Source organism: Phyllobates terribilis, unplaced genomic scaffold, assembly GCF_046119375.1.
Source record: "Phyllobates terribilis strain yellow unplaced genomic scaffold, ASM4611937v1 Scaffold_12__6_contigs__length_324123572, whole genome shotgun sequence".
Classification (NCBI taxonomy): Eukaryota; Metazoa; Chordata; class Amphibia; order Anura; family Dendrobatidae; genus Phyllobates; species Phyllobates terribilis.
In genome coordinates, this window is record NW_027362772.1 from 278,332,319 (window position 1) to 278,349,670 (window position 17,352).

Sequence of the window (17,352 nt, forward strand, 5' to 3'; positions counted from 1 at the left end):
AAAAATATTTGGCCTTCTAGCAGTGTGTGGGACTTGTTCTATTAGTCCACCTATACTGACCTCCATCAGGTTGCAAATTCAAAATAATTTTTTGTATGCATCTAGCTCTGAAAAAATATTTGGCCTTCTAGCAGTGTGTGGGACTTTCTCTGTTAGTCCATCTATAATGACCTCCATCAGGTTGCAAATTAAAAATAATTTTTATCTGCATCTACAGTACCTCTGAAAAAATATTTGGGCTTCTAGCTGTGTGTGGGACTTGTTGTATTAGTCCATCTATACTGACCTCCATCAGGTTGCAAACTGAATATATTTTTTTCTGCATCTACCTCTGAAAAAATATTGGGCTTCTAGCTGTGTGTGGGTCTTGTTCTATTAATCCATCTATACAGACCTCCATCAGGTTGCAAACTGAATATAATTTTTTTCTGCATCTACCTCTGAAAAAATATTAGGCTTCTAGCTGTGTGTGGGACTTGTTGTATTAGTCCATCTATACTGACCTCCATCAGGTTGCAAACTGAATATATTTTTTTCTGCATCTACCTCTGAAAAAATATTGGGCTTCTAGCTGTGTGTGGGACTTGTTCTATTAATCCATCTATACAGAACTCCATCAGGTTGCAAACTGAATATAATTTTTTCTGCATCTACCTCTGAAAAAATATTGGGCTTCTAGCTGTGTGTGGGACTTGTTGTATTAGTCTATCTATACTGACCTCCATCAGGTTGCAAACTGAATATATTTTTTTCTGCATCTACCTCTGAAAAAATATTGGGCTTCTAGCTGTGTGTGGGACTTGTTGTATTAGTCCATCTATACTGACCTCCATCAGGTTGCAAATTGAATATAATTTTTTTCTGCATCTAACCCAGCCAATAGTTTTGGCCTAATACCACAGTTTGGCCACTCAGCTCTGCTCGGTTACCATCCATTGTTTTTTTGTGCAAACAACTCCAGAGTTGTGAATTAGTTAACCACCAAAATGAGTGGAAAAAGGCCTGCTGCTGGTGGAAAGGGGAATAGGCGTGTTGGGAAGGGGAAAAAAGGTTGTGTCCGTGGGGTAGGTGTTAAAGCAACAGTAACATCTGCAGAAGAAAGACCATCTTCCAGCCAAACTAAAATGTCTACTTCTTTTAGCGGACAATGTGATAAGATCCCTTTCTTACGGCCACGCCAATGGCTACAAATTCCAGATGAGGCACAAAAACAGCAGGTGCTTCAACGGATATCAAGTGCTCCTTTAAGTGGGCTCTCCTCCACATCAACTTCAACATCACAAATACTCCAGTCCTCAAAGGTGTCACCCAAATCGCACTTGCTTCCTCACAGCTCCCAAATCTCCAGCTGCCCGTCTGAGTATGAGGTAGAACAGATGGTTGAGTCTGCAGAGCTGTTTACTCATACTATAGCCTGGGAATCAGAGGTCGACTCCAGCGCTTCTGTGAATCCAGACGAGGAAATGATCTGCACTGATGCCCAGAATCTTTATGAGTCGGATCCACGACCAGACGCAGAAGGTTCTGACCATAATGTAGACCCTCATTCCCAAACTGTAACTCCTGTTGGTGGAGATAATGAGGAAGACGATGATAAGACTCAAATACCTGATTGGAGCGACAACTTTAGTTTTTTGTCAGGGCAGGAACAGGTTGGCTCTGAGGACGACGGGTGTGATAACACACAGGGTGATGATGATGAGGTTGGAGATCCCACTTACTGTCAACCCACAGTCAGCCAAGGGATGAGGTCAGCAGAGGAGGTGGAGGAAGATGCTAGTGACGACGAGGTCAGGTTGCGCCTTCCTGGACAGAGACGTAGTACTGGAAGCACGTCAACAACTGCATCCTCAAACACAACTCTGCCTCTCACCACAAGTCGTGGTGGCTCTTCAGGTCGCATGGGTGCTAAGCCTTGCATAGCCTGGGCATTTTTTCAGATTGATAAAGATGACCCAACTCGTGTTATCTGTAACATTTGTCAGCAAAAGCTAAGTAGAGGCCAAAAAATACATAGTTTGAGTACTTCATGCATGAACCGGCACATGGACATGAAGCATAAGTTGCAGTGGGAAGCTCAGTGTGCTACAATGCGGCCTAGCCGGCCGGGCCAACCACCGTCTGCCATATCTTGTGCATCCGCGGCCTCTTCATCCTCTGTGACTGGGGGGACAGCAGTCACACCTGTTTTGGGGCGCAGACCTGCCACCTCTTTACCCGCAACAGCCAGCGTGATTGGCAGGTCATCATTTTCTTTGGAGGTGGTAACACCAGCTGGTGTTGAGCGCTGTCCGACATCGATAGCACCACCTTTGGATCAAGGCAACCTAACATGTCCGCCTGCATCTTCCTCACAGACCGGCAGTTTGCCGGGGACACCCTTATCAACCCCGTCTAAGCACAATAGCCAGCCCTCGGTCCCTCAGATGTGGACAAGTAAAAGACCATTTCCTCCTAGCCATGAGAAAGCTAAGAGGTTGAATTTCACCATCTGCAAGCTCTTGGCTACAGAAATGCTGCCTTTCCGCCTGGTGGACACAGAGGATTTTCGAGACCTTATGTCCGTCGCAGTGCCCCAGTACCAGATGCCCAGTCGGCACTACTTCTCAAAGAAAGGTGTGCCTGCGCTCCAACAGCATGTCGCACACAACATCACCGCTTCTTTGAGAAACTGTGTGTGACAGGGTGCATTTCACCACAGACACTTGGACGAGTAGGCATGGACAGGGGCGTTACATGTCGCTGACTGGGCACTGGGTAACTATGGTGACAGCAGGACAAGGGGCTGCTGTCCAAGTCTTGCCGTCCCCACGAGTTGTGCGTCAATCCTCTTTATGTCAAAGTTCCTCCACTGCTTCTGCCTCCTCAACCTCCTCTCGGTCTTCCACCTGCACCCAAAGCCTGTCTGGTCATGCCACAAGCTTTCTAACTGCGCAGAAGGGATCCTGCACACCTCCTTACTATGCTGGCAGTAGGGCTCAACGTCATCAGGCGGTTTTTACTTTGAAATGTCTGGGAAATGTGAGTCACACAGCTGAGGAGTTGTGGTCAGCTCTGGAGAACCAATTTCATGAATGGCTGTCTCCACTGGACCTGAAACCAGGGAAGGCCGTGTGCGACAATGCTGCAAACCTGGGTGCGGCCCTTCGCCGGGGCAATGTCACACACGTGCCTTGTATGGCTCACGTGTTGAACCTGGTTGTCCAGCAATTTTTAGCCCACTATCCCAGACTAGATGGCCTTCTGCAGAGGGCACGGTCGCTGTGTGCTCACTTCCGCCGTTCGCATCCCGCAGCTCAGCGACTTACATCTCTACAGAAGTCGTTGGGCCTGCCACTTCACCGGCTAAAATGCGATGTGCCTACCCGGTGGAATTCAACTCTGCACATGTTGCAGCGACTGTGGCAGCACCGACAAGCCCTGGTGCAATACGTTCTGACGTATAGCCTGGGCCAACGAGATCCAGAGGTGGGGCAAATCACGCTGGAGGAGTGGTCTCAGATCAGGGACATATGCACCCTTCTGCACAGTTTTGAAATGGCGACGAAGATGTTTAGTGCTGACGATGCCATTATCAGCATGACTATTCCGGTGATTTACATGCTGGAGCACATGTTAAACAGAATTCGGAGTCAGGTGGTGGCACAAGAGGAGGTGGAGGAAGTAGAGGAGGAGGAGTTGTATGCGGAAGGGCTAACATCTGCAAGGTCCAGACGGTCGGCAGCACCAAGGCGGCAGGCATGTGAGGGTGGGGGAGATGGTTTTACCAGGGCGCATGGTAGCAGCCAAACTAGTGAGGAAGGTGCAGGAGCCCAGGAAGAAGTGGAGGACGAACTGATGGAAGACTCATCAGATGAGGGAGACCTTGATCACATTTCTGTTGTGCGAGGTTGAGGGGAGAGGACAGAGGAAGGAAGCATGATTGTTACCTCGCCACCAACACAACAGGGACTTGGTGCTCCTGGATGCGCAACACACATGAGTGCCTTCTTGCTGCACTACCTGCAACATGACCCTCGAATTGTGAGAATTAGAAATAATCCTGACTACTGGGTTGCCACACTGTTAGATCCCCGGTACAAAAGTAAATTTGCAGAAATTATTCCTGCCATAGAAAGGGATGCACGCATGCAGGAGTATCAGCAGAGACTGTTGCAGAATCTTACATGTGCTTTTCCACAAAACACCAGTGGTGCACGTAGTGAATCTCACAGTTCCAACTTGCCAACCGTGGGACCGTCAAGTGTTCAGCACTCAAACCGTAACAGAACCACAGTATCTGCTGGTAACATCAATTTTGCGGAATCATTTCACCACTTTTTTAGCCCATCCTTTGCAAGGCCACAGGAGACAAGAAGTCTGACACATAGTCAACGCCTAGAGACGATGGTACAGGAGTATCTCCAAGTAAACATTAAAGCCACGACTGTGTCACTGGACCCTTGCTCTTTTTGGGCTTCCAATCTGGATAAATGGCCGGAGCTAGCCACTTACGCCTTGGAGATCTTGTCATGCCCCGCAGCCAGCGTTCTGTCTGAACGTGTGTTCAGCGCTGCTGGTGGTGTGCTGACAGATAAGCGCACGCGGCTCTCCACTGATAATGTAGACAGACTCACGTTCATAAAGATGAACAAATCATGGATCCGAAACGACTTTTCTACCCCTGTGTCATCCTGGGGAGAGTAAAAGCTTGATGATTGGTTAAAATCACCCTACCAACCGTTTTAAGCTTTCAAATTACTAATCATGTTTATCTGTATCTTGACTGGAAAATAATTTGGGCTTTGTAGCAGTGTGCAGCACTGATCCTATTAGGCCATCTATACTAAAGCTTCACCAGATTTAAAATTAAAAATAATTTTTAGCTGCATCTAGCCCGGAAAATAATTTTGGGGCTCCGAGATGCGCAAGACACATAAGTGCCTTCTTGCTGCACTACCTGCAGCATGACCCTCATATTGTCAGAATTCGAAGTAATCATGACTACTGGGTTGCCACACTCTTAGATCCCCCAAACTTTTCGATCAACCTTTTCATTTTAATAAAGACCAAAAAAATGGTCATTTTTGAAATTATAAGCATCAGCAGGTTGTTAGAAACTGAAATCAAACAGTTTTCAACTCAAAACTTTATTCTAGGTGATGTTACATTTTCACATAGGACCCCTTGTTCGAAAGGAGCTTCTGAACTCTCTCGTCCATTGAATTTGTCAGGTTTTGGATGGTTTCTGCTTCAATTGTTTTGCATGAGGACAGAATACCCTCCCAGAGCTGTTGCTTAGATGTGAACTGCCTCCCGCCATCATAGACACTCCTTTTAATGATGCTCCAAAGGTTCTGAATGGGGTAGAGGTCAGGGGAGCATGGGGGTCACACCATAAGTTTGTCCCCTTTTATGCCCATATCAGCCAGAGATGTTTTATGTGCAGCATGAGATGGTGCATTATCATGCAGAAAAATGATCTTGCTGTGAAATACACGGTTCTTCTTCTTGAACCATGGCAGGAAGTGCTGTTTGAGAAAATCCACATACATTATGGAGTTCATCTTTAGCGCCTTCAGGGATCCTAAAGGGGCCGACAATCTCTCTCCCCATGATTCCAGCCCAAAACATTACTCCACCTCCTCCTTGTTGGCGCTGTAGCCGTGTTTGCGTGGGGTGTCCATCAACCAGCCATCCTCCACTCCATCCATCTGGACCATCGAGCGCTGCACGGCACTCATCCGTGAACAAAACAGTTTTGAAATCAGTCTTCATGTAATGTTTGGCCCACTGGAGCCGTTTCTGCTTGTGTGAAGTGGATAGAGGAGGTCGACAGGATGGTGTATGCACAGCTGCAAACCTCTGAAGGACCCTGCATCTTGTTGTTCGGGGGACGTTGGAGGCACAAGCAGCTTCAAAAACTTGTCTGCTGCTATGACAAGGCTTTTTTGCCGCTGCTCTTTCAACCTGACGTAATTGCCTGTAGGAAAGAGTCCTCAATTTGCCCTTATCAGCACGCACACGTGTGTACTGTGAATCAGCTACATACTTCTTGATTGCCAAGACACTTCATCCTGATCATCGCACAATGTTGATTGTAGTCATGCCTTGACCTAAACACTCCACAATTTGTTGCTTCTCAGCAGCCGACACATCCTTTTTCTTTCCCATTTTGTCAGAAAATGTAGGCTGCTTAATAATGTGAGAGAGCCTTCTTAAGTAGTCTTGCCTTTCATTGGACACACCTGCCAAACTAATTAGCACAGGTGTCTGCAATTGCTTACAGTGATATAAAGAGCCCTGACACACATCACCATCAATGAGTTTAACTGACAAACAAACAAATTCTTCCCTTATCACTCCTAAACACTTTTTGCATAATAATTTGGAACGCAGTGTACATGTGCTTTTCCACAAAACACCAGTGGTTCATGTAGTGAATCTTACAGTTCTAACTTGCCAACCGTGGTCTGTATGGAATTGTTCAATAAAGGGCCCAAAATTAAGATAACATAGATGGGAGAGGTCTCTATGAATAGGAATTCCTAAGTATTTGATACCCTGTGAGGGCCAGGCAAAGGGAAAGTTGGACTGGATGGAATCCTATATGGATTTGGGGAGGGAGACATCGAGGGCCTCAGACTTCGCTGCATTGATTTTAAAATTTTACCATGTAACAAAGTGATCTATTTCAGCCATAACAGCATGGATGGATATATGTGATTGAGTGATATATACTAGGACATCATCAGCAAATAGAGAGCACTTGTACTCGGTGCCTCCCACCTCAATCCACCTAATATTGGGGTTATGGCGAATTGATGAGAGCAGGTGCTCCGTCACTAGGATGTATAAGAGAGGGGACAGAGGACATCCCTGCCTTGTCCCATTGGTGATTGTGAAAGGTGATGAAAATGTTCTGACGCACCCCCTGGGCCTTGGGACACCCGGAGCCGGACCCTTTTTGGTGGATGCTGGTGGTTGTAGTCTTCGTGGCGGCGACCCGGTTCCGTGGCTCAGGGCGGTCAAACCAGTGGCGGAACTATTTATGTGGTTTTGATGTTTAAATGTCCGACTACGCCACCCGTGGATTGCGGTCAGAGTGAACCGCCGCTACAGGGCAGACCGCTGAGGCTGGTGTTGTGGGTGCAGCAGAGCGTAGCATAACTCCCCACGGGAGGAGTATAGCCTCAGGGCAGTGTATGCGGAGGATGGGGGTGATGGTGCAGGGCAGCAGCAGTAACGACACGGAGTCAGTGATGCAGTCCAGGGCCTTTACTCACAGTTCTTATTATCCAGACCACGTCTGCAGGTAACGGCTGCCCACGTCGTACTGTGCTCACCAGGTGAGGGGCTCAGACAACTCCCAGATAACTTTGGAGCACTTCACAGGACCCCCTTTGTGTGTCCTTTGTCTGGCCTTTCTTACCAACACTTCTGTCCGGCTGCCTCGGGCCTCCTCTTGGTAAACTTGGCGCCAGTTTCCCTGACCCTATGTGGTGCCTTCCTAGCGGGTGTAGCGAGGGGCTGCGCCACATAAAATGTCAGAGCCTCCGGTTTCTAGCTGAGGGTCGTTTCCTGCCTCCACTAGTTCAGGGACCGGTCTCCCCCTTTGGCCTGACCCCTCCACGCAGGTGGATTCGGGCGTGCGGTGGCGACTCTCCCGTCCGCACCCCTGGGATCCCTTCATTCCTCGTTCCTGGAGCCTTCTCCGCTCCTCTTCCTTCCTTCTCCCTCTTCCAGGCCTGGGCCTCTGTTACTAGGCCCGCCTCCGGAGCAGAGCTCATGCAGAGCCCCTGCTCCCTGCCTCTTCTGCTCAGACTTCTCTGCACTGAACTAAGATGGTGCCCACCTTTTATACTCCCTTCTCAATGCACCCAGGAACTGCTTCCTCCCTGCTCCTGCACTACAGGGTTCCCCTTCCTCAGTGTTCCCTCCCCCCACTCCAGCCAGGGACAGGGACTGTCGTGCCCATCTCAGGGGCATATTGGTCGCCCTGCTCCACAGCAATGTGGTGTAATGCATGCAGGTGTCGGGTCCTGATCCACACTCCATCCTTACCTGAGAGTGAGATATCACACCTCTGGGTGAGGTGCAATACGTCTGTAGCAACCGAGCCCTCAGGGTGCTACAGTTCCATTTATCTTCAGCCTAGGTGACGTATTGCGATACAGGGCCGTGATTTTGGCTATAAAAGGGTCCCCTAGACCCCTACCCCAAGCTTTTTAAGAGAATCATATATGGCGTGCCAGGAGACTCTATGGAATGCTTTCTCAGCATCCAACGAGAGTATCTAATTACAAATTTTTAACTGCATCTAGCCCAGGAAATACTTTGTGCCTAGTAGCAGTGTCTGCTAGTTAGCGGATTATCCCGGCTGTTAAGCAAGCTACACCACCTGTAGTTTAGACACTTAATTTTTTCAAAGGAAATGCTTCGGGACCATGGGATACTTAGTGAAGAGCATCAGGAGGCACCCCAAGGCATAGGGGCTGGGACTGGCAGTAGGATGCCTTGCGGTGGACAGCCGAGCTCGACCCTTATAAAAGCTTTTTAACTGCAGCAGCTTTAGTGGACGCTACTGGAGCTGGAAATACCGCGGCTGCTGGCATGAGACTTGCCCTCCAATAGATCCTTGTAAATGGATTTAAAGTGTATTCATTCAAATTAGAGAGACAATTTAAATTAAAAAGCTTAGAGCTGCCTCCACCACAGGGGGGCTCGCTCGACCCACCAGCGGACAGGCACCAGTATTGGGAGAGGGGGGCTGGCCGTCAGGGTTCACCGCGGCTCTGGCACAAACCCGGCGACACGGAGGTGGCACGGGCAGGAGCGGACTGGCCGTGTCGGCTTCTCACTTTTTGGATTTTAGAAGGGCATGACATGCCTATATCTGTGTCTCCCCCTCCTTTTACTCCTCCACCTCTTTTATTTTCGCATGACTATATGTACTTGTCACTTTTCCATGTGTTAGTTATGTCTTCTGAGCAGTTTGTCAGCTTTTGGACACCTTTGAAGGTGTTTTCTATGTGTTTCTATGTGTTTTTGTTTGCCTGCCATTGGTTTTAACGGTGTTCGAAGGTGTTCGACGAACAGTTCGACGAACAGTTCGGCGAACACACGGGTGTTCGACGAACCGAACCGAACTCGAACACTACGGGGGTGGCTCAACACTACTTCTAAGGTGGCCAGCAATAAGTCCAGACCTGAATCCCATAGAACACCTGTGGAGAGATCTCAAAATGGCAGTTTGGAGAAGGCACCCTTCAAATATCAGGGACCTGGAGCAGTTTGCCAAAGAAGAATGGTCTACAATTCCAGCAGAGCATTGTAAGAAACTCATTGATGGTTACCGGAAGCGGTTGTTCGCAGTTATTTTGGCTAAAGGTTGTGCAACCAAGTATTAGGCTGAGGGTGCCAATACTTTTGTCCGGCCCTTTTTTGGAGTTTTGTGTGAAATGATCAATGATTTGATTTTTGCTTCATTCTCTTTTGTGTTTTTTCATTGCAAGCAAATTAAATGAAGATAATAATACCAAAGAGTTTGTGGTTGCAATCATTTTCAGGAAGAAACTGAGTATTATCTGACAGAATTGCAGGGGTGCCAATACTTGTGGCCAGCACTGTTGATGTTGGTTGTCTAATGTTTCATTAGCATAACAGTAAGTGAAATAATAATATTCTTGCATTTTTAAAGGGATGATTGCAACAAAAAGGCAGAGAAACTCCGCAGTAAGGTGAAAGAATTCCTGAAATGTGACGCTCTTAAGAGAAACCCTTTCGACCCAGTCGTTGTATCACCAGTGGATTGTCTCCTGTGTTGTCTCTGTCTCGAAGCTCCGTGTAAGGACATAAAGTCATACTGTGAAGTTCTGAAAAATTTCAAGGACTTGATAAAACCTGGAGGTCACCTTATAATTTCAAGTGGGCTAAATGCTACTTTTTATCTCGTTGGTGACAAGCGGTTTAGTACATTGACCCTAAAAAAGGAAGATCTGGAGATGGCCTTCAAAGAAGCTGGTTACCAGATTGAAAAAGCGGTGTTTGCGCCACGTGTGGATAAATCAAGGATGGATCTTGTTGATTTTGAAGGTACATATTTTATTCATGCCCGAAAACCAAAGTAACATCAAATTCTTCAGCATTGCTTTGAAATGTAAACATATTATGCTAAATTGATAAAAATTACATGTGAAATAAAAGTAAGTGAACCCTTTGGAATTATCTAATTGGTTACTAATGTGTTTGATTGTTATCAAAGTTGCAATTATAGACAAATACAATGTAACTAAAAATAAAAAATTCTTTATTTGGCGCATCTAGTAAAAAGTGGAGCCTTGAGCTCAATATGTCCCGTTTTTAGCGGTTAGCTCTGCCAAATATTTCCAGAAGCTGCTAATAAGATTTGCTCTATATTATGGAGGACTTTTGGACCATTCTTCCCTGCAAATGTTTTTCAGTTCTTCAATATTTCTAGGATAAATTGCATGTATAGCCCCCACAGCTAGGGATGAGCGGACCCGTGGAAGTTCGGGTTCGTCGGGTTCAGCCACACTGTAGTCCAAAGTTCAGTTCGGTTACCAGAACTTGACCCTGAACCCAAACCCCATAGAAGCCAATGGGGACTTGAACTTAGGTGCTGTGAAATGGTCATAGGGCTAGGGGGTTGCAAAAGGTGGCAAAATGTAGGTAAGAGCAGTACAATTGCCCTGCAAACAAATTTGGATAGGAAAAGGACTTAAAATAACATGGAATAATGAAAAATAATAACCTTGAACTAGGAGGCAGAGGTCCAAATGGAGGAGTGGAGCAGTGCCGTGTGTGTAGGTTACTGTACTTGTTAATAAATTAAAACATAAATGAAAAAAAACAATGTGGGGTCCCCCCTATTTTTAATAACCAACCAAGGAAAAGCATACAGATATGAGCTGGTCTTATTTTGCTGGGAAGGGACCATTATCCATCGACTTTCTCAGCCTATTAATATCAGCTACCATCTGTCTTCTGTTACGGGTCCGGGGGGTGGAACCTCTGTGCCGAGGTGCAAGGAGGGACCCAGAGGGGCTTAACTAGGTATCAACTCAGACCGACCCTGGTCGTACGGCGGCTAACGACTCCGTGACCAGGGAAGGGACCGAGCAGAGGGACCAGGTGCTACCCTGGGGACGACCTTGTAAGAGAGCAGGTGGCTCCCACGGGTCAGCAGACTGGGACTGACTGGTATAGCGGATGGGCACAACAAGCAGACAGGAGTCTCTGGGTTAGCTGACAGGTGGTCACGGCACGTGACGGCAGAGCAGGCTGAAGTCTCTAAGTTAGCAGACAGGTGGTCACGGCAAGTGACAGCAGAGCTGGCTGAAGTCTCTAGGTTAGAAGACAGGTGACTAGCAGGTGTTTCCTGGTAAGCAGGCGGACTTTCCCATAGACAGACTGGCGGGTTGAACGGAAGACAGACTGTCTGGCTGAAGAGTAGACAGGCTGGCGGACTGGAACAGTAGTCAGGCTGGCAACTGGACCTGAGGACTGAAGCAGAGGTGAGTATACTGTGCAACAACTATTGCTCGGGCACCTCCATTTTGGAGGAGGTGCCTTATATATGGGAGGACCCTCGGCTATTGACCGGGGACTCCTTAGGACGGCACGCGCGGCCCCTTTAAGAGAGGGGGAGCGCACGCGCGCGTGCCCTAAGCACAGTGCCCGGGAAGCTGCGCGCGCCGGCCGCAGCAGGAAGAGGAGCGCAGGAGGACGCCCCGAAAAGCGGGGAGGTGAGAAGGACGGCGTCTCTGCCTGGCAGGGGGCAGAGACGCCGATGCTACATCTTCTTTGCCTCAGCTGGTTATTAAAAATCCCCACGTCATTTTTTTTCGGATCCCCCCATTTTTAATAACCAGCAAAGGCAAATCAGACATCTGGGGGCTGATGTTAATAGTCTGGGAAGGTCCATGGATATTGGCCCTTTCCCAGCATAATAAGAACAGCTCACAGCTGTTTTCTTTCCTTTTGCTGGTTATTGAAAATAGGGGGAAAGCCACGTTATTTTTTGCATTTATTGATTCATTTATTAACAAGTACAGTAATCTACACATGTAAGGCACTGCTCCACTCCTCCACTTGGACCCCTGCCTCCAGGTTCTAGATTGTAATTTTTTAGTTCATTTTATTCTATGTTCTTTTAAGTCATTTCCCTAAAAAAAAGTTGGCTACCTCGTCCCCTGCCTCTTCCACCTACACTGCCACTTTCACCTCCACCTCCTCCTCCACTTGAACCTCCGCCTCATGGTTCAAGATTATTATTTTTTTTTATTCAATGTTATTTTAATTCATTTGCGTTTCTACATTTGTCTGCAGGGCAATTGTCCTGCTCTTACCCCCATTTTGCTTCTTTTTGCAGCCCCCTACCCCTTACTACCCCCATTTTACAACACAAAAGTTTGGGCCCCCATTGGCTTCTGTTGGCTAAGAGCTGGTCTAAATTATGCTGAAAAGGGCTCAATAACCATGGCGCTTCCCAGTCTATTATTATCAGACCCCAAGCTGTCTGCTTTGCCTTTGCTTGTTATTATAGATTAGATGGTGGCCCGATTCTAACGCATCGGGTATTCTAGAATATGTATGCGGCCGACCGGGCGCGACTAATCAGCGTAGCAGTGTTTAAATGGGTTGTGCACTACTTTAAATTAACCCCCCAATGTATCCCCCCGGGGCCCCTAATGAATTTTGTAATTATGTCATGTTGTCAATACTGCTTGTGACAACATCGCTGACCACGCACAGCCAGCACGTAATTCCCCTGGCTGCAGCTGGCTCTTGCTTCCGCTTACATCACGACTATTTGCGGCTGCAGCCAGGGGTCTCCTGTTCCGCGTACCATGGTGAATGAAACGTGACAGAAGTATGTCACACTGTGACTGACAGAACGTGCTCACTGAACGTGACAGAAGTACATCACACTCTGACTGATCATGTTTAGTAAACGTGACTGAACTATGTCGCACTGTGACTGACAGAACGTATTCATTAAACGTGACAGAAGTACATCACACTCTGACTGACAAAACATGTTCAGTACGTCATGGGCAGTTGGTGAGTCACATGACCACATGGGCAGTGTCAGCCCTGCTATCTCCCGACTTGTTCTGAAATCCTGCGTCGCTGATTGGCCGCGGCCGGACAAATCAGCGACGCGGGATTTCCTGGACAGACAGACAGACGGGATAAACCGATTATATAGTAGATGGGGGACCGTAAAAAAATGAGGTGGGGTCTCCCCTAATTTTAATAACCAGCTAAGGCAAAGTAAACAGCTGGGGGCTGATATTAATAGGCTGGGAAAGTCCATGAATATTGGCCTCTTCCCAGCCTAATAAGACCAGCTGCCCCAGAAATAGCACATCCATTAGATGCACCAATTCTGGAACTTATATAAAAAATGGAATATTCGTGGTCTATAGCCACGCTGCCAGCTAATGAATGTACGTCGAATGCTAGAGATAATGTAAAATAACGTTTTTTTTTTCCTTTTCTACGCGTTTCGAAGTGTAACCCGCTTCTTCAGAAAACAAAAACCATATCCAGAAAATGAGGACGGGGCTCCATAGGTCATTCATGGTCATGTCTCATGGGCAATGACGTTACTGACATCATCACCTGTGAGACATGACCGCGAATGACTTATGCAGCCTCAAAAACGAGTTCTTAATTAAATCTTTACCAGGGTTTTGGATCAACTCCAATAAACTCTTAAAAAAACTGAGTGAACTTAGCTTTAGGTGCATTACATTATTAAAATGACGGCCTCAAGTTAAAGTACCTCTATATTTTGTATAAAAGCAGCCTAAAATATTGAGGGGATGATAAGTTTTCATGGATATGTAAGGAAGTAGACAAGAGAAAAGACGAGTATGATTAGTGTCTAATGAGTATCAGTGGGTTAACATCGCAATTTGCAGGTCTAAGGCGAAAATGAAAGTAAAGAAAGAATTATATTAGTAGGAACCAAAGAATGAAGTACATTTTTCCCCAGGGAAGAGTTATAGAAGATGATACCCGGTCAGGTGATACCTGTGTTGCAGTTACTAATTATAAAAAGTCCTGGCTGTGCCGAGAAGAGGAAGTTGGTGCCAGAACATGGACCAGGCAGATCATGTGGCTGCAGAGAGCGCCAGTAGAAGATCCATGAGCAGCACCAGTAGAAGATCTGTTAATAGCGCCAGTAGAATACCGTAAACAGCACCAGTAGAAAACCATGACCAAATCCAAACCAGGCTCAGGAGACAATCCAGCTGTAGCAGAGGGCCGTTCCTGTTGGCCGATGCTTCCAGTATAAACGTACGGTACAGCATGTGAGCTGGGACCGTGCTTCAGGGAATGGAAGTGGCCAGTGCGACAAGCACACTGTAATCCCAATGACTCGCATATCTAGGACTTTCGGCACAGTGGGAAATACCGGTGACCCCCGTTAGAGCCAGTGCAGATCAGATGTGTTTATAGAGACTACGATAGGGACGGGCCTTGTACTGAGAGTGATGCCCGTGAAGTTGAGACATAAAGGCATTAATAGTTGTTTAACTGCTAGATAACAAGAATGGTGTATGTAATAGAACATTGCAGAGATATTGTATTTAGTCGTATTGCTGTGTCACAATGTACTATTAACCCTGTTACTGTTACAGGCAATATAGTGCTTACTTGTGTATATATATACTTATAAATAGATTTTTTTTGTGTGTTAGTCAAATAGTGTTGGATAAGTACCACTGTCTCCTCATTGTCTGCGTTGTTGCATCCAAGTAACCTGCTTCCAGAGAGAGGGACTTCTATTTTTTTACCACAGGGACACTGTGGCTGACAGTAAAGGAGATACAGTGTCTAACACTGTGGCTGATGCTTGAAGGGGCACTGGGGATGACAATTAGGAGGTCACTGAGACTAGGTACTATGGCTGGCCCTATCGGTGTGTGGATGACAATTTGGAAAGCTCTAGCTGATGTTTATGGGGTCACCGAGGATGACCCTTAAGGGGGACACAGGTTGAGACTTGAAGGATGCTTTGGGGATGACACTTTTGGGGGTATTTGGGATGACACTTAGGAGACACTGATAATGACAGTACATTGCAACAATATTGCTATGTTGACCAGATAAAGAACCAGTTGTTAACAATTTTAATCTCACATCTGAATGGTCGTCTCCCTTCTGGCTTCTCCCCAACCAGCTATACTTGATTGATATCTCTCTCGAAAAGGTGCAGTATTTCAGAGGAAACTCTAGTCTGTTATCATGGAGCCTTTTGCTATTTCATAGACGTTTGATGAACATATGCAAAAAAGAAATTGAAAAATTGAACTGGTCATTATCGCCCAGAATAGTTTGAAAAGGAAAAGGTTAATAGTTTCAGCTGGTGCTTTTTGTATGCGTTGAAAAAAACCATTGTATTAAAAATTATAAAAAATTATAATAATTTATCATGATGGCGATAAATGAATAAAGAGTGTTTCACTTCATGTTTATCGTGATTTTAGGTGGTTATTTAGGGTTAAAGGATTTGTATCAAGTGGGAAAGTTATCACCTATTCATGGGACAGGTGATAACTTGCTGATCGCTGGGACCCACATACATTTTGAGAATGGGGCATGGAGTGCTGTTTGAATGGAGATATTAGCTGCTCAAATGTACCACCACTAAATTCAATGTCTATGGTTTGCTGGAGAAGTATGTTTGATAGTTTATTCAGCAATGAATGAAGCGGTGTTCATCTTCAGCTATACTTAGACAGGACTCTGTATAGCCCCATTCTTGGGTCATTGGGGGACCCAGCAAAGGGACCACTAACCATCAGCAAGTTATCACTCATTCCTTAAGTCCTTATGTAAGTATTTTCCTTTTGAAACGCTATGGCATTTAGTATCTCGAAAATAGTTAATCTAAGCCTTCATGATCTATATATAGGCTTATACCAAACTGGGAGATTTGAAACACTATCTGCATTGATATCATAGGATCAGTGGGATAAATAGGGTAACATTTCCCAGAAGCGACAGACCTACCACCTACCGACTATTTCCCAGAAGCGACAGACCTACAAGGTGACACAATGGACCCCCCAATCACCAAACAGGAAACTTACATCAAGGAATTTTGCCCCAACGATTACTTCAGCACTTACTAGGCTCCAGAAAAAGGGGTTCTTTTAGGAGAATGGACTGAATTTGTTTTAAAAAATCTTCATGAAACCTTTATTTCAGGTAAAATGAATAAGTAATCTGTAATAGAAATGGGCAGGATTATCAAAATTGAATCTATAAAGGGGTTATCCAGGCTTATAATCTTCATGACCTTTCCTTTTTCCTTTTTAATATTATAATATTTGTTCTAATATTCTTTTAAATTGAGTATAATTTGTGATAAAAGCATACTTATATTCCTTCTGTCTTTATTTCTGTATGATATTACGACCTCATCTACTTCATTAATAGTGATGTATGATCAAATTACAATGATGAAAGCATTTAAGAAAACATATTCACAATGTGACATGACAATAGTAAAATAATAGCGAACAGGGGCAATTTTTGACCCCATTACAGTACCAGTTAATTGCAAATAAAAAAAATGTTTAGACCAAAAATAATTATGTGTTAAACAAAAATTCCATTAAAAAAGTTTGTTTTTTTGTTTGTTTTTTCATTCCTGATATAGAGTCATTCTGTTCAAAGCAAAAATTATCTGCACTATTTTTTTTCTCCATTGAAGTATTACACACTGAAGTGACATTGCATATTCAGAGGATTTTAATGGATATATTCATATGAAAAATCAAATTCCATCAGAATAATAGTGGATAATTAATTGACATCTCATACTTTTAGAATTTCATGGGTGTATTCACATGTAGCTATTTTAATGAATCCATAGTTTCTTGTGCTCACTGTGTAGTGGACTTTGATGAGAACTGCAGCTCCGTTCCCATTAAAATTATGTAATTCTTGGCAATGGCCACTACATAGTCAATGGAGTTGTGGTATTCAAACTGCAGTGTTAATATCTGGCCACCATTGGAGTTGAGAACAGCTGATCAGTGGGAGTGCTGGGTGCCGGAAATTTACCTATCCTGAAGATGCGTTATCAGTAGTGTTGAGCGATACCTTCCGATATCAGGAAATATCGTATCGGATTGGATCGGGCCGATACCCAAAAAGTATCGGATATCGCCGATTCCGATACCGGAAACCAATGCAAGTCAATGGGACACAAATATCGGAATGAAAATAAACCCTTTCTTTCCTTGTAGGTAGTGTTGAGCATTCCGATACTGTAATATCGGGTATCGGCCGATATTCGCAGTATCGGAATTCCGATACTTAATTCCG

At 45.5% G+C, this 17,352-nt stretch overlaps 1 protein-coding gene across 2 annotated transcripts in view; it reads left to right on the plus strand.

The window, feature by feature from the left end:
- LOC141172609 (nicotinamide N-methyltransferase-like) overlaps positions 1 to 16,589 on the plus strand; it is a 33,147-nt gene extending 16,558 nt beyond the window's left edge. Inside the window, exons 4-5 of one of the 2 annotated variants that reach the window (XM_073657011.1) lie at positions 9,680 to 10,074; positions 15,982 to 16,589. In XM_073657011.1, the coding sequence (XP_073513112.1) occupies positions 9,680 to 10,074; positions 15,982 to 15,995 (409 nt within the window). In that variant the 3' untranslated portion in view covers positions 15,996 to 16,589. Of the gene's footprint in view, positions 1 to 9,679; positions 10,199 to 15,981 lie in introns of those variants that run through there. The other variant, XM_073657010.1, reaches the window with a different exon arrangement.
- The last annotated feature ends 763 nt before the right edge of the window (positions 16,590 to 17,352 follow it).